The sequence below is a fragment of the Oncorhynchus keta genome, chromosome 33, assembly GCF_023373465.1.
Source record: "Oncorhynchus keta strain PuntledgeMale-10-30-2019 chromosome 33, Oket_V2, whole genome shotgun sequence".
Lineage (NCBI taxonomy): Eukaryota > Metazoa > Chordata > Actinopteri > Salmoniformes > Salmonidae > Oncorhynchus > Oncorhynchus keta.
Window position 1 is genome coordinate 194,168 of NC_068453.1, and position 17,649 is coordinate 211,816.

Consider the following 17,649-nt stretch of genomic DNA (forward strand, 5'->3'; position numbering starts at 1 on the left):
GTGCTTTATAGACACACGAGAGCATGTTGTTCTCGTCTCATGGACAGCGACGTCCAACCCACATTTTGATATAAATCACAGTGGTGAGTTCTGTAGCTAGCACCCGCAATAAACCTAAGTGTGCAGTGATAAGTAGCATCCAGCGATTTATGTGTGGATGCCGTAGCATGCATGTAGATGATATCCACATAATCTAATACAGACATAAAAGTAGCTTGCACAATTTGTCTTCTATTTGTAGAGGACAAACATGTCCTGTTTCTATAGAGGAAGCCTAGCTTGATTTTTAGCCGTTTACAAAGTTCGTCAACATGCATTTTAAAAGACAGTTTATCATCCAACCATATCCCCAAGTATTTATATGCAGAGACCTGATTAATTCGAGAGCCATCTAAGCTTGCAAGTGTATTTTCAACCAACTTTTTGAACCTATTCAAAATTAAAAAATGTGTTTTCTTTTCATTTAAAACAAGTTTCAGCTTTATAAAAGACCCTTGTAAAATCTTAAAATCTGTCTCCAATTGTGATAATGCTTGGTCAGCTGTTGAAGCAGTAGTTACATGAGTGTCATCAGCATATAAATGTATTTTACACTTATCTCATCACCGATATTGTTTATGTAGAGCGTGAACAGTGATGGACCAAGTATAGAACCTTGTGGGACCCCTTTAACCAACTCCAATGGCTCTGACTGGATGCCGTCGACTCTAACAGCCTGACTTCTATCCTTTAGATAGTCATGAAACCAACAACAGGCTTCCGATCCCAGTCCTATTAATGACAGCTTACCCAAAAGTATCGCATTGTCTGCAGTACATGCGATACATATGTACTGAAAGGATGCGTATATATTCTAGACTGTATGGTTGGTTCTGATTTGTAGGGTTCCTATGCTCTCTCTCATATAGGAAAATGATTGCAGACATTTTTGGTGACTCAGGTGATGAAGAGGGGGAAGAGTTTACGGTGAGTTCTACTAACTTTACAAATCAAATTTCAAAAGTTTGGACACATACTCATTCCATGGTTTTTCTTTATTTGTAGTATTTTCGCCTCCCGAGTCCATACGGGAGTTGCAGCGATGGGACAAGACTGTAACTACCAATTTGGATATCACAAAATGGGGTATAAATAAATAAACAGCCTTGATGGCCTTAATGTAGTTTTCAGTCTCTCAGTCCCAGCTTTGATGCACCTGTACTGACCTCGACTTCTGGATTATAGAGGTGTCCACAGGCCGTGGCTCGGATGGTTGATGTACTTAATGATCTTTTTGGCCTTCCTGTGAAGGTGCTGTAGGTGTACTGGAGGGCAGGTAGTTTGCCCCTGGTGATGCGTTGCAGGCGGTGCAGGTCCTGTACCAGGTGGTGATACTGGATGCTCTCAATTGTGCATCTGTAAAAGTGTAATAACACACAATTATAAATACACAGTGAGTAATGATAACTTGGTGTACCAGTGATGTTGTTAGACTTGCCCCAAACATAATGTTTTGTAATCAGGACAAGACAAAAAATTGTCCTTTTTTTTGCAGTATCACTTTATAGTTCCTTATTGCAAACAAGTTTTGGAATATTTGTAATTCTCTACAGACTTCCTTTTCACTCTGTCATTTAGGTTAGTATTGTCGAGCAATTGCAATGTTGATCCATCCTCAGCTTAATGGCTGTGATAGGAGAAAACTATGTAACTTTTGTAGCCTTTGGTCTCATGGTGAAATCACTAAGCCTTTTTCTTTTTCACCGGCAAATGAGTTAGGAAGGATGCCTGTATCTTTGTAGTGACTGGGTGTATTGATACACCATCCAAAGCGTAATTAATAACTTCATCATACTGAAAGGGATATTCAGTGTCTGCTTTTTTTCCTCCACATCTACCAATAGGTGCACTTCTTCTTTGCGAGACATTGTAAAACATCCATGGTCTTTGCTTGGAATTCACTACTCGACTGAAGGAATTTACAATTATTTGTATATTGGGTACTCATAAATTGTTAACCACTGTTATTGCACACAGAATAAGTCTATGCAACTTCTGTGATTTGTTAAGCAAATTCTTACTCTTGAACGTATGTAGACTTGCCATAACAAAGCGGTTGAATACTTAGTGACTCAAAGGCATTTCAGCTTTAACATTTATTTTTTGTTTATTTCTAAAAAATGAAAATTACACTTAGACTTTGTGGTAGCTATTTGGTTAACTATTTAACAAACTATTTTGCAGTATCATGGCTTGGGTGTATAAGCTATTCAGGGTCCTGTTTGTTCTAGCATCGTTACCGCATGCCCTGCGGTAGCACAGAGGAACAGTCTATGACTTGGGTGGCTAAAGTTTGTACATTTTTAGGACCTTTCTCTGACACCGCCTGGTGTAGATGTACTGGGCCGTATGCACAACAGAGGGTAGCCACTTGCGGGTCAGATGTCAAACAGTATGTTTGTCTTGCTGTTCTGCCTCCTCTCCTAGTGTTCTGTCTCCATTTGTCCCGCTAGCAATCCTATCCCTGCACTTTTTACAGATCTTAAAGTACTGGACAAGTGAGAGCTAGCCATAAAGCATATTTATCCTATAACTTGTATTATTCAGGAACATAAAATACAGTCAAAAATGAGAGAAATACTGTGAAATTGTTTTTTTTTTACCATATCCAGTCCTTTCAGATCTGTGAACATCAAGGGTCCCAATCACAGATTAAGCTTGTCCTGGACTAAAAAGCATTCTTAATGGAGAATCTCCATTGAAATGGATTTTAGTCCAGGATTAGACTTAATCTGTCTGGGGAAACTGCCCCCAAATGTTTAGGGACTTTGGGGAATTGTCCAGACACCGAAACTATACCTCATCTTTGATTCCCGATCAAAACGACTGATGTTGTTTCTGCACCAATAGGGTTTCAATCAGGAGGATCTGGAGGGGGATAAGAACCAATCACAGGCCTCGGCAAAGAAAGCAATGGAAGACGACTCGGACTCTGACGAGGGCGTGGACAGGGGTGGTGTCCAAGAGTGAGTATCTCATGAAGTCTTTGTCAATATTTTCAATCAATCGATTTCCTCTTGCCACTATACTTTCAGTCTATAGTGGAGGCATGGCTAACGGGCTGACTGTCTCTATTCAGCACCAGCTTCATGTCAGACTTTGACGTGATGCTGGCTCGTAAGAAGGCCCAGAGCGGGAAGCGACGACGGAACCGCGACGGGGGAACGTTCATAAGTGATGCTGATGATGTGGTCAGTGCCATGATCACCAAGATGACAGAGGCTGCAGAGGTGAAGTTCAGGCCCCAAACCTTGTATGTGTTCTGTCAGCTCTTCAATGCAGATGCGGGTGTACCATTCTAACTGTGATTTACAGGAGGACAGAACACTGAATGCTCAGAAGAAGCCAGCCTTAAAAAAGCTGACCCTCCTCCCCACTGTAGTTATGCACCTGAAAAAGTGAGTCCATCTATGACTCTCGATACTACCACAAGCATAGTCTATATTCATTGACTTTACAAAACATTAGGAACTTTCCATGACAATGACCAGGTGAAAGATGTGATCTCTTATTGATGTAACTTGTTAAATCCACTTCAATCAGTGTTGATGAAGGGGAGGAGACCGGTTAAAGAATAATTTCTAAGTCTTGAGACATGGATTGTGTGTGTGTTCCATTGAGGGTGAATTAGCAAGACCTAATATTTAAGTGCCTTGGAATGGGGTATCGTAGTAGGTTCCAACCTCTCAAGGCTGTTCTGAAGGATGGCTGTAGTCTTTGACTGTTAACTATAAACTTGATGTCCTCTAGCCTTGTCTACAAGGCTTCCTGCCACCAAATGCGCCTTGGTTGGGTGTTGTACAGCCCAAATTTGAATTCTGCATGACAAGCCAGGGGTTATGCGTTTGCTTGTTGTTGAACAGCAAATTACACATGCTCTGAGCACTTTGTCGGTGGATGCACCGCCCCCTTCCCTCCAGCTCCCCATCTCCCTCTCATGCTGAGTCTGACTCGCTAGTAGGCCTACAGTGGGGGTGCTGGTGGTGATGCTGAACAGGTGGGATTAGCAGCACTGCAAGCTAAGAGGCATTGCCATCAGGAACAGTTTGCCTCTCATGCCTCTCCTCCGCACTGACCGATCTCAGGCTCGTTCTCTGGATTTTCAGACTTGGAAAATGTCATCAACCTTGATTGCCTTTTCTTATCAATTTAAAAATATATATTTGGCTTTCCCACATTTCAAATTCAGTAGGGAGACGACTGGCCTAGACAACGTGACGTGATTTACGTAGGGACCTCACCAGCTGATCACCACTACCAAGACCTGTGTCAGGATCAGTTACTTCCAACACTGGCCCTCCCCATAACCTCTATGTACAAATAATAGCGCAAGTCTGGGATCAATGTGGCAGGATGGAATGCTTACACAAAAGGATCATCCTGCATTTACTTGATGGTCTTTCTGGGGGGCAGGGGAAGTGATTTTAACCCTGATCGCTTTTATTAGAATGTCTACAGTGCAAACAGTGAAACAATTAATAAATCATGCCGCGAGAGGTACCGGATCGGGGAAATAAGTGTCGGAACAAACAGAGTCCAATCTGAGCAGTGCCGGATCCTGTTCCGGCAGGATCCAGCTCAAATTAAGCACTAGCTTTATGTTTGGATTTTTAATACATTTAATACATGTTTTTTTTGCGCAGGCTGTACACACTTCATTAGTCTCATTCAATTTGACAAGCGCTTGATAATGCCTCAAATTTCACGGCAGCATCCCCTTTGTGGCTGTAATGCCCCCTAAAAAATCCATGCCTTTTGCAGCCAGTGGCCGTTGTGCCCTTGGCCTGGAGTGCTACGTTGTGCCCCTCTCACTGAGCACTATGCACTCCTAAGCACCTCTCACTCAGATGGCTCTCCATCGGTTGATCGGGTCTTTCTCACAGGCTACAAGTGAAGGGACACATCGGGGACGCAACTGCGCGCATCCTTATGCAATTCCGAGATGCATATGGAAGACTGTCCAAATTTTACTTTTCGTCAGCCAACAAGATGAGTAGGCCTAAAAGAACAGCAAAAGCACTAGCCTATGTCAATCTACTAACCCCCATAATACAGAAGTTTACATTTACTGTATGATAAATAAATATTCCAAACATAGTTTGGGACAGTTGTGGGACACTATAGATCCCAAATTAATACAACCCCACTAGCATCAAAAAAAGCTTTTTTATGCAATGTGGCTGACGCAACAAATCAGAACATTTAGCTTAAATTGTTGATAAACTGAGGCTATTTCTTCACATTATAAGCAGAGCAGTGTGTACATGGCAGTAGGCTATAAGCGTGAATGTTCCATTACCCGAAAACACCATTATCAAAGGTGACCAAAGGTGATTATACATGTCATGCTTTTATTATAACAGTGCGTTTTTATGTTAAATTCTAACCCACACTTGAATCTCACATGCTGCTTAAGTGTGCCAGTTAAACTCTAAACACCTTGAAAAGCAGATTAATGTGCGTCATTTTAAGAAGTTATTTGGTCACTTTAGTTGTGATACAAACCTTATCAAAACATATAGGTCTATGGGCTAGGCTACATGAGGTGTGCGACTATGATTCGAACGGCATTGTTTCTTATGCTGGGCATCATTCACAAGTGATAGTTTAATAGGCTAATATTGTCACCTATTGTTGATTTAATCTAGTCTTTACATATACAAAATTATGTATGTGTTAAATTTATTTTGATTTAGAATGGACACTTATCATGCATCTGTCTCAAAACAGGCAGCGGGTTAAAATAAATGTAATCTATGCACTTAAATATCAAATGGTGGATGCTTTTCCGGTGCATAATTTTCATGCCAGCCAGGTAGGCTTTACTCCTGTTGTGAAGATAAACAATGTGCTTAATATTTGGAGAGTTGAGAGAAATATAGTAGGCCTAGGCTATAGAAGGCTTAGGGGATCCTCTTTTTAGTAGAGGCCATCAATCTGTTTTCTCACGTAATTGCCTATTGAAATGTTGCTCAAAATGAGCTCATGGGCTCTCATGAAGTGTTTGATTAGATTTTAGAACACATTTGCATTGATGTCAGAGTGATTAGAGGGACAATGGAGTGCTGAGTACCAGGCAGTTAGCATGTTTGGTGGACTGCTAATGACCATCAGCAGCATTGGAGCTTGGAGAAGCCTAATTACCGTGACAAAACGGTCACATGGAATTTGACTGTCGTCATGACTCGTGACCCCCGGTGTGGTGGTAATAGTCACCGTAACAGCTACATACACAATCCATGTCTCAAGGTTTAAAAATGATTCTTTAACTTGTCTCCTCCCCTTCGTCTACACTGATTTGAAGTGGATTTACCAAGTGACATCAATAAGAGATCATAGCTTTCAGATCAGTCTATGTAATGGAAAGAGCAAGTGTTCCTAATGTTTCGTACACTGTGTGAGAAATACCACATGGAATCATGTAGTAACCAAAAAAGTGTTAAACAAATCAAAATATATTTAATATTTGAGAATTTTCCAAGTTTCTTCAAGTGCAGTCGTAAAAACCATCAAGCGCTATGATGAACTGTGTCATGAGAACCACCACAGGAAAAGATGACCCAGATGTTACCTCTGCTGCAGAGGATAATTTTATTAGTTACCAACCTCAGATATTGCAGCCCAAATGAATGCTTCACAGACTTCAAGTAACAGACATTTCACCATCAACTGTTCAGAGACTGCGTGAATCAGGCCTTCATGGTCGAATTGCTGCAAAGAAACCACTACTAAAGGACACCAATAATAAGAAGAAACTTGCTCGGGCCAAGAAACACGAGCAATGGACAGTAGATCTGTCTACTGTCATTTGGTCTAGAGTCCAAATTTTGAGATTTTTGGTTCCAACCGCCGTGTCTGTGAGACGCAGTGTATGTGAACGGATGATCTCCGCATGTGTGGTTCACACCGTGAGACATAGAGGTGTGATAGTGTGGGGGTGCTTTACTGGTGACACTGTCTGTGATTTATTTAGAATTCAAGGCACACTTAACCAGCATGGCTACCACAGCATTCTGCAGTGATATGCCATCCCATCTGATTTGCGCTTAGTTCCACATTCATTTATAGGACAATGACCCAAACACACACCTCCAGGCTGTGTAAGGGCAATTTGACCAAGGAGAGTGATGGAGTGCTGCATCAGATGACCTGGTCTCCCAAATCAAAAGTAACAGTCAGGATCTGGTGTGGAGACCAGCTGCATTAAGTACTGCAGTGCATCTCCTCGTGGACTGCACCAGAGTTGCCAGTTCTTGCTGTGAGATGTTACCCCACTCTTCTACCAAGACACCTGAAAGTTCCCGGACATTTCTGGCGGGAATGGCCCTGGCCCTAGCCCTCACCCTTCGATCCAACATGTCCCAGACCTGCTCAATGGGATTGAGATCCGGGCTCTACGCTGGTCGTGGCAGAACACTGACATTCCAGTGTCGCAGGAAATCACGCACAGAACGAGCAGTATGGCTGGTGGCATTTGTCATGCTGGAGGATCATGTCAGGATGAGCCTGCAGGAAGGGTACCACATGAGGGAGGAGCATGTCTTCCCTGTAATGCACAGCGTTGAGATTGCCTGCAATGACAAAAGGCTCAGTCCGATGATGCTGTGACACACCGCCCCAATGACGGACCCACCACCTCCAAATCGATCCCGCTCCAGAGTACAGACCTCGGTGTAACGCTCATTTCTTCAACGAGAAACGCAAATCCGACCATCACCTCTGGTGAGACAAAACCGCGACTCGTCAGTGAAGAGCACTTTTTGCCAGTCCCGTCTGGTCCAGCATTGGTGGGTTTGCGCCCATAGGCGACTTTGTTGCCGGTGATGTCTGGTGAGGACCTGCCTTACAACATGCCTGCATGCCCTCAGTCCAGCCTCTCTCAGCCTATTGCGGACAGTCTGCTGATGGAGGGATTGTGCTTTCCTGGTGTAACTCGGGCAGTTGTTGCCATCCTGTACTGATCCTGTGCAGGTGTTACACTTGATCTGCCACTGCTAGTATGATCAGCTGTCCGTCCTGTCTCCCTGTTGCGCTGTCTTAGGTGTCTCACAGTACGGACATTGCAATTTATTGCCCTGGCCACATCTGCAGTCCTCATTCCTCCTTGCACAGATGAGCAGGGACCCTGGGCATCTTTCTTTTGGTGTTTTTCAGAGTCAGTAGAAAGGTCTCTTTAGTGTCCTACGTTTTCATAAATGTGACCTTAATTGCCTACCGTCTGTAAACTGTTAGTGTCTTAACGACCGTCCCACAGGTGCATGTTCATTAATTGTTTACGGTTCATTGAACAAGCATGGGAAACATTGTTTAAACCCTTTACAATGAAGATCTGTGAAATTATTTGTATTTTTACAAATTATCTTTGAAAGGGGATGTTTATTTTGATTTGTTAACACTTTTTTTGGTTACTACATGATTTCATGTGTGTTATTTCATAGTTTTGATGTCTTCACTATAATTCTACAATGTAGAAAATAGTTTTAAAAAGTACATTTTTAACTTAAATGAGGTGTGTCCTAAATTGATTGGTACTGTACGTAAGTACATGCATGCAGTGTGTGTGTGTGTGTATATATATATATGTGTGTATACATATGTGTATATATACAGTGCCTTGCGAAAGTATTCGGCCCCCTTGAACTTTGCGACCTTTTGCCACATTTCAGGCTTCAAACATAAAGATATAAAACTGTATTTTTTTGTGAAGAATCAACAACAAGTGGGACACAATCATGAAGTGGAACGACATTTATTGGATATTTCAAAAAAATTTAACAAATCAAAAACTGAAAAATTGGGCGTGCAAAGTTAATCCCGTCTGGATTACTGCAACTCGCTGTTGGCTGGGCTCCCTGCCTGTGCCATTAAACCCCTACAACTCATCCAGAACGCCGCAGCCCGTCTGGTGTTCAACCTTCCCAAGTTCTCTCACGTCACCCCGCTCCTCCGCTCTCTCCACTGGCTTCCAGTTGAAGCTCGCATCCGCTACAAGACCATGGTGCTTGCCTACGGAGCTGTGAGGGGAACGGCACCTCAGTACCTCCAGGCTCTGATCAGGCCCTACACCCAAACAATGGCACTGCGTTCATCCACCTCTGGCCTGCTCGCCTCCCTACCACTGAGGAAGTACAGTTCCCGCTCAGCCCAGTCAAAACTGTTCGCTGCTCTGGCTCCCCAATGGTGGAACAAACTCCCTCACGACGCCAGGACAGCGGAGTCAATCACCACCTTCCGGAGACACCTGAAACCCCACCTCTTTAAGGAATACCTAGGATAGGATAAAGTAATCCTTCTCACCCCCCTTAAAAGATTTAGATGCACTATTGTAAAGTGGCTGTTCCACTGGATGTCATAAGGTGAATGCACCAATTTGTAAGTCGCTCTGGATAAGAGCGTCTGCTAAATGACTTAAATGTAATGTAATGTAATGTTATTCAGCCCCTTTACTTTCAGTGCAGCAAACTCTCTCCAGAAGTTCAGTGAGGATCTCATGTATATACATATTTTCCACCACAATTTTCAAATTCATAAAAAATACTACAATGGTATTTTCTGGATTTTTTTTTCTTCTAATTTTGTCTGTTATAGTTGAAGTGTACCTATGATGACAATTACAGGCCTCATCTTTTTAAGTGGGAGAACTCGCACAATTGGTGGTTGACTAAATACTTTTTTGCCCCACTGTATGTGTGCGCACAGACTGAATGATTAGAGTTTTTAAATTCAAATGTAGTACTATTGAGTTAATGTGTAGCACGTTGGTGATTGGCGTTTTGCCTGCATATATGGTCTGATGTGTGTTTTCAGGCAAGACCTCAAGGAGACGTTCATCGACAGTGGAGTGATGTTGGCCATCAAGGAGTGGATTGGCCCGCTGCCAGACAAGAGTCTCCCGGCCCTCAAAATCAGAGAGGATCTCCTCAAGATCCTACAGGAAGTAAGTGATTCCATTTCTGACAACTCCCCCCTGAAACGTCACCATGGTTTTTAATCTTTGTAAAGACCTGTGTTTTCATACAGTTTTCGGTTCTCCCCCCAGCTCCCCAGCGTGAGTCAGGAGACTCTTAAACACAGCGGGATTGGCCGAGCCGTCATGTTCCTCTACAAACACCCCAAGGAGTCGCGCCCCAACAAGGACCTCGCCCTCAAACTCATCAGTAAGTGCCTAGATATCTACGCTCAAAAACATAAAATATGCATACAATAATGTACATTTTGGTGACATTAATAGCTGACCGAATATTGTCTGACTCTGAAAAGGGAAGTAGGTTATTAAAGGGATAAAAACATTTCTTATTTTCACTCACCTGTTTCATAGCTTTGGTTTTTAGTTAGTTCCAGTGGCTTCTAACGAGCATGCAATAGGACACGGTCCCCCTGTAGAGGTAAATATTGTTTGGGTGTTTGTAGAGTATTGGTATTGATACGTGCCATGTCTGCACAGACGAGTGGTCCCGCCCCATCTTTGGCCTGACATCCAACTACAAGGGCATGACGCGCGAGGAGAGACAACAGAGAGACCTTGACCAGCAAATGCCGCAAAAAAGACTCCTCAGGTAAATGTGTGCACACCCCAGGGTTTCCTTTAGGAAAATGTGGCGCTGGATAAGGTGACTGGCAATTTATTTGAAAAAATATATACACTACCGTTCAAAAGTTTGGGGTCACTTAGAAATGTAAATGGTTTTTGCAAGAAAATCACATCTTTTGTCCATTTAAAACAACATAAAATGGATAAAAAAAAATACAGTGTAGACATGGGTAATGTTGTAAATGACGATTGTATCTGGAAACGGCAGATTATGATTATTTTTTTAATAAATCATTTTAATGGAATATCTACATAGGCGTACAGAGGCCCATTATCAGCAAGCATCACTCCTGTGTTCCAATGGCACGTTGTGTTAGCTAATCCAAGTTGATCATTTTAAAGGGCTAATTGATCATTAGAAAACCCTTTTGCAATTATGTTAGCACAGCTGAAAACAGTGGTTTCTGATTTAAAGAAGCAATAAAACTGGCATTCTTTAGACGAGTTGAGTATCTGGTGCATCAGCATTTGTGGGTTCGATTACAGGCTCAAAATGGCCAGAAACAAAACTTTCTTCTGAAAGTTGTCTATTCTTGTTCTGAGAAATGAAGGCAATTTCTTGTATGGAATAGCCAAGAAACTGAAGATCTTGTACAACGCTGTGTACTTCTCTCTTCACAGAACAGGGCAAACTGGCTCTAACCAGAATAGAAAGAGGAGTGGGAGGCCTAGTTTGAGAAACAGACACTTCACACGTCCTCAACTAGCAGCTTCATTAAATAGTACCTGCAAAACACCAGTCTCAACGTCAACAGTGAAGATGAGACTCCGGGATGCTGGCCTTCTAGGCAGAGTTCCTCTGTCCAGTGTTTGTGTTATTTTGCCCATCTTAATCTTTTCTTTTATTGGCCAGTCTGATATATGGCTGTTTCTTTGCAACTCTGCCTAGAAGGCCAGCATCCCGGAGTCGCCGCTTCACTGTTGACATTAAGACTGATGTCTTTTTTTTCTTTTCTATTAAGTCTTTTTTTCCATGTTTACATGGTTGGATTTTGCCTATAGGCTACTTTGAAGCAAGGTAAGACATACCTCATAATGTAATAAAATGTTCAGGGTTCAAACAAGTGTTTTAAAAATGCATACTGCCCCCTGCTCACATTGTAAAGTGGTGGTTGACGCACTGATAGCCTGTTGCCTGCACTTTAATGGTGAATGGGATGCGTGCTTCAACTACCAGTTGAGAAATAAAAATGGTAGTGCATTTCAATCGTGTCCCAAAACTGTTTTTAACTGGATTTATAATTGTTGCACAATAAATGGGCATATAAAACCACGTTGTACTCCAGCTGAGGAACTGCAGGTGAAATCCCACTCAAAATAGGCTGTGCGTGTGTGATAGTCATCATGCATCTTATTTATCCAACAACTAATGAAAATACACGGGCCAAATTCATTCCATAAAATTATGCAAATTAACCTATAGACCGATAAGCATGACATTCAAATGTATTTCCATCAATTTAATAAAAAGCATTATTTTGCAATGGAATTTATTTTCTCCTGGTCTTTTTTATCTGCCTATTGCCGACTAACGAAAACCCTGACACGCGTAGATGTACCACACACTCGTTATACAATATACTCCTGAAACACACATGCGGTTGTTTCACATTATCACTGGAGACATGATCTGTTCACTCCAACCAACCCCCTCCCACCCTTTCCAGCTCATTGTCCCACTGTCCTATCAAATCCTCCATCTACTTTTCAGTCCTCTCTCCTCCTTTCACTGTCATTCTCATGTTTGTCAAATCCCCTCTTTCCATGACATCTGTCTATACTTCTCGATATGGTCCCTCCTTCCCTTCCCCCCAGTCAGCCCCAAACGGTGGATAGGTCCAAGGAACCGGATGTCTTCTCCCCGCAGCAACTCAGGTTCAGTGTGGTTGCATGGTTGCTCCACCTCCCGAGTGACTTTGGCTGCAGTCAGATTTTCAACCTCTCCAGGTTGTTATGCTTGATGTCGTCCGCCCCCCCCACACAAAGACGATGATACAGTTGTTGGTATGAATGATAGAGTCAAATTGAGCCTAGCTTTACTGAGGCTTTGTTGTGTCAGTGGCTTAATTTTGAGTTTGTTTCTTTTTCCATTTTGTTTGGGATTCGAAAGGCTACTTTGTAAATGTATTGTTTGTGTGGGAGATTCTCTTCATTTGAATCATGCTGGATCAGTGTTTGCTGTTGTAACTCTAACCATGTCTGTCAGAAGCTAAAATGGATCACTGGGCCAGGGTTTCGATCTTGGCATAAAGCAGAGTATAGCTTCCCTCAGTTAGTAGTGAAGGTTGTCTGGCCATTTGCCCTCTCGCTCACCTTAACCCTACCCTTTGTGCTCTTCATACCGTTTTGCTCTTCAAATGACATCTCTTTCCAGCTGAGGAATGAACAACTCGTTTTTTGGGGTGTTTAGTTTTTCTTCGTGTAGCCTGTATGTTTTGTTTGGGTGTGCATCATGTTTTGATAGTTCAATGCTGTATTGATACTAGGTTATGTTAGAACCTAAAGAACTGAGTCAGTTCAGGCAGCAACACAAGTGACATTAAGAGTCATTTTCCTATTTGCTATAGCTTATTTCATTAAATGTTATACAGAACTCAAGAGTAATGTAGTCTAGACAGAACAAAGAATTCCACCAAAGCAGGGCAAAATGTCCTGTCAGAAAATATTGTTGCTCTCCCCCTCTGGTGCATGGGTCTTTATTAGAGGTCGACCGATTTAATCGGCATGGCTGATTTAATTGGGGCCGATTTTTACAGCTATAACAATCGGCATTTTTGGACGCTGATTATGGCCGTTTACATTGCAATCCACGAGACTGTGTGGCAGGCTGACCACCAGTTACGAGTGCAGCGAGGAGCCAAGGTAGGTTGCTTGCTAACATGAAACTTATCTTAACATAATCACTAGTTTAACTAGCTTGTCCTGCGTTGCATATAATGCGGTGCCTGTTAAATTATCATCGAATCACTTCACTAAGCGGGTGATGATTTAACAAAAGCGCATTCATGTAAAAAGCACAATCAACGCACCAATGTACCTAACCATAAACATAAATGCACAAGTATATTTTTACACAAGTATATATTTTTTAAACCTGCTTATTTAATTAAAATAAATTCATGATAGCAGGCAATATTAACTATGGAAATTGTCACTTTGCTTGCAAAGTCAGGGTATACAATGGGGCAAAGAAGTATTTAGTCAGCCACCAATTGTGCAAGTTCTCCCACTTAAAAAGATGAGATGCCTGTAATTTTCATCATAGGTACACTTCAACTATGACAGACAAAACGAGGAGAAAAAATCCAGAAAATCATATTGTAGGATTTTTAATTACTTTATTTGCAAATTATGGTGGAAAATAAGTATTTTGTCACCTACAAACAAGCAAGATTTCTGTCTCACAGACCTGAAATGTCTTCTTTAAGAGGCTCCTCTGTCCTCCACTTGTTACCTGTATTAATGGCACCTGTTTGAACTTGTTATCATTATAAAAGACACCTGTCCACAACCTCAAACAGTCACACTCCAAACTCCACTATGGCCAAGGCCAAAGAGCTGTCAAAGGACACCAGAAACAAAATTGTAGACCTGCACCAGGCTGGGAAGACTGAATCTGCAATAGCTAAGCAGCTTGGTTTGAAGAAATCAACTGTGGGAGCAATTATTAGGAATTGGAAGACATACAAGACCACTGATAATCTCCCTCGATCTGGGGCTCCACGCAAGATCTCACCCCGTAGGGTCAAAATGATCACAAGAACAGTGAGGAAAAATCCCAGAACCACACGGGGGGAACTAGTGAATGACCTGCAGAGAGCTGGGACCAAAGTAACAAAGCCTACCATCAGTAACACACTACGCCGCCAGGGACTCAAATCCTGCAGTGCCAGACGTGTGCCCCTGCTTAAGCCAGTACATGACCAGGCCCGTCTGAAGTTTGCTAGAGAGCATTTGGATGATCCAGAAGAAGATTGGGAGAATGTCATATGGTCAGATGAAACAAATGTTTTGGTAAAAATTCAACTCGTCGTGTTTGGAGGACAAAGAACACCATATCTACTGTGAAGCATGGGGGTGGAAACATCATGCTTTGGGGCTGTGTTTCTGCAGAGGGGCCAGGACGACTGATCCGTAGAAAGGAAAGAATGAATGGGGCCATGTATCGTGAGATTTTGAGTGAAAACCTCCTTCCATCAGCAAGGGCATTGAAGATGAAACGTGGCTGGGTCTGTCAGCATGACAATGATCCCAAACACACCGCCCGGGCAACGAAGGAGAAGCATTTCAAGGTCCTGGAGTGGCCTAGCCAGTCTCCAGATCTCAACCCCATAGAAAATCTTTGGAGGGAGTTGAAAGTCCGTGTTGCCCAGCAACAGCCCCAAAACATCACTGCTCTAGAGGAGATCTGCATGAAGGAATGGGCCAAAATACCAGCAACAGTGTGAAAACCTTGTGAAGACTTACAGAAAATGTTTGACCTCTGTCATTGGCAACAAAGGGTATATAACAAAGTATTGAGAAACTTTTGTTATTGACCAAATTCTGATTTTCCACTATAATTTGAAAATAAATTCATTAAAAATCATACAATGTGATTTTCTTTCTTCTCATTTTGTCTGTCATAGTTGAAGTGTACCTATGATGAAAATGACAGGCCTCATCTTTTTAAGTGGGAGAACTTGCACAATTGGTGGCTGACTAAATACTTTTTTGCCCCACTGTATGCAGCATTTTGGGCTGCCTGGCTCGTTGCAAACTGTGTGAAGACCATTTCTTCCTAACAAAGACCGTAATTGTACATTGAAGGTTGACACGATGCGCATGTGTAGTTCGGCGCGAGAAGAGGGTTAGACCCGCTGACGTGTTTCTACGTATGAGCTTAGCTAGCCAACGTTGCCATGACATCGTCTATAAGTGTGATCTGGGATTTTTATTGAAGAAGCAGTTTCTGCCTGTCTTTGCTACTACTCTCAAACTTGAACCCTTTGAGAACAGGGAAGTGGTAGTATGGCATGTGTTAAGACTTAAGACCAGTGTGCAGAGTGCTACTGTAGCTGAACATTTACATTTGGTAAATTGTGTGTGGCGTAAGCAGGACCAGAGAGAGTTGACAGTATCTCTCTCTCTCCCTCTCTACAGCTCAGGGGGACAGACTCCTCATAGAGACCTGGAGAAAGTACTGACAGGAGAAGAGAAGTGAGTAGCTAGGTCCTTTTTATGTCTGTCTTGAGTCTGTGTATGTTGCTTTCTGCTGACACCCATCCTGTGTTTGTTGCCCGACAGAGCTCTGCGCCCAGGCGACCCTGGGTTCTGTGCCCGAGCCAGGGTGCCTATGCCATCCAACAAGGACTACGTTGTGCGGCCCAAATGGAACGTAGAGAGCGAGTCCAGAGCAGTGAGTGTTTGGCTGTCCATCTGTGCCAGAGAGAAGGACCCATGATAGTTGTCCATTTATTTTGACTGTCTTGACCAGACCAATCATTTTCTCATCAGACCTGCATTCTGGACATGACCTAGAAATTGTTATTTTAGTTATGTTACCTTAGGTGTGACTGTGAACTGGGTCTGAATTGTAGCTTGTTAGCTGTTTTGTCACTACTTGAGCATCAGTAAAGGAAGGATGGTAAGGAGTTGAATGTGATTGGTTCCCGACTGTAGACAGGCTTTAAGAAAGGGTTAAGCCGATTGGAAAAGCACAAGCGTCGCATCGCCCAGCAGAGGTCACAGCGGCGCATCATGGCGGTGAAGATCAATGTGGATGGCAATGGCATGCCCCTGTAGTACCTACTGTCACCACACGGGGCAGTAAGTGCCACCTGCATGACTCTCGCTGGTCCTGGGTAGGAGAGCAACCCTCCCACCAGGTCAAACGGCTCTGCACGCTGTTGCCAGCCACCTAATAATTTAATAAGTACGCTGGTTTTAAGACATTAGGCTATACCAGCATGCCGCTTGAGTTTCTGTGTCCGGCGTGGGGAATGTGTTACTATTCAACTTAGTGTTGTTTTAAATACTAGGGTTTCGAATGCAGAACATTCCAATTTTCATGATTCCAAAAAGAGTGCTTGTGTCTTGGTAACCTCACTCGCTAGGTTTATAGTGGTGCTACAGTAGATTACCACTACGGCAAATATATATATATATATGTTGTCGAAGAAACACTGTTTTAGTGAGTAGTTTAACTTTCTCCCCTTCACTAATCCTCTCCTCCTCCCTCTGTCTCCCAGGCCCCGGTTAAGAAGGGCATGTCACGGGTGGACAAACAGTTGCGTCGCTTTGCCGACATCAAGCGTATGACGAAGACTGGTCACGCAGTGAAAATCAGCGTCCAGGGCAACCAGATGCCCCTCTGATTTTTAAAACTTCTAGTTTTTTTCAGACTTTTTTTATTTATCCTTTTTTATATGTTGCTCCTATAGCATGGTCCCAGTTCAAATTATTGTTCATTACTTTCTTGAAGTGATTGGCTACAAGAAAGCATAGGTTTCAATTCAGAGCTGTGATTATTCCAAGGAAGGGATGATAGAATAATGCAATTATTTCTTTGATTTGGGCCAGGGTCCCAGTTCTGTGTGCTTTAGCCAACTCCTCTAACTAGCATGACAATGTTTAGAAGAGTTGGCTAAAGCACATGGGACCATTCCCTATTACAAACCCCCTCAGCCCACCCTGAATGTATGATAGTGGTGTGGATTCACAGGCTGGTTGGCCTTCGGTCCTCTAGACTGGGATAGATTCAATACGGAGTGTGGAAGATTCACGTTGTAGCGCGATTGAGCAGACATTTAGCGTTTACCAAACATTGCCCTTAAATTGCAATTGCTCCATATTGAATATACATTAGGCCTTCATTGTTTTACTTTGTTTCTGAAGAAGCTGGACAGACTTAGGAGCTTGCCTGTGTGCTGGTTGGTTCCGAAGTTACTTTCATAATAAAGAGGGTTTCACCAGATCTCTTGATTTCTCTTCTTTATTTGAGAAAGGTTACCTTAGGCCTTGAACTATATCAATTTCAT

At 42.7% G+C, this 17,649-nt stretch overlaps 1 protein-coding gene across 6 annotated transcripts in view; it reads left to right on the top strand.

The window, feature by feature from the left end:
• The window catches only part of LOC118366005 (protein IWS1 homolog), a 31,467-nt gene extending 13,882 nt beyond the window's left edge, over positions 1-17,585 (top strand). For 4 of the 6 annotated variants that reach the window (XM_035748294.2, XM_035748293.2, XM_052491634.1 and 1 more), the window contains 10 exons: positions 909-966; positions 2,890-3,005; positions 3,119-3,269; positions 3,355-3,437; positions 9,847-9,976; positions 10,079-10,196; positions 10,484-10,595; positions 15,773-15,829; positions 15,917-16,028; positions 16,861-17,585. In XM_035748294.2, coding sequence (XP_035604187.1) covers positions 909-966; positions 2,890-3,005; positions 3,119-3,269; positions 3,355-3,437; positions 9,847-9,976; positions 10,079-10,196; positions 10,484-10,595; positions 15,773-15,829; positions 15,917-16,028; positions 16,861-16,986 — 1,063 coding nt within the window. In that variant the 3' untranslated portion in view covers positions 16,987-17,585. Of the gene's footprint in view, positions 1-908; positions 967-2,889; positions 3,006-3,118; positions 3,270-3,354; positions 3,438-9,846; positions 9,977-10,078; positions 10,197-10,483; positions 10,596-11,251; positions 12,120-15,772; positions 15,830-15,916; positions 16,029-16,291; positions 16,439-16,860 lie in introns of those variants that run through there. The other 2 variants (XM_052491632.1, XM_052491633.1) reach the window with 2 other exon arrangements.
• Positions 17,586-17,649: the final 64 nt, after the last annotated feature.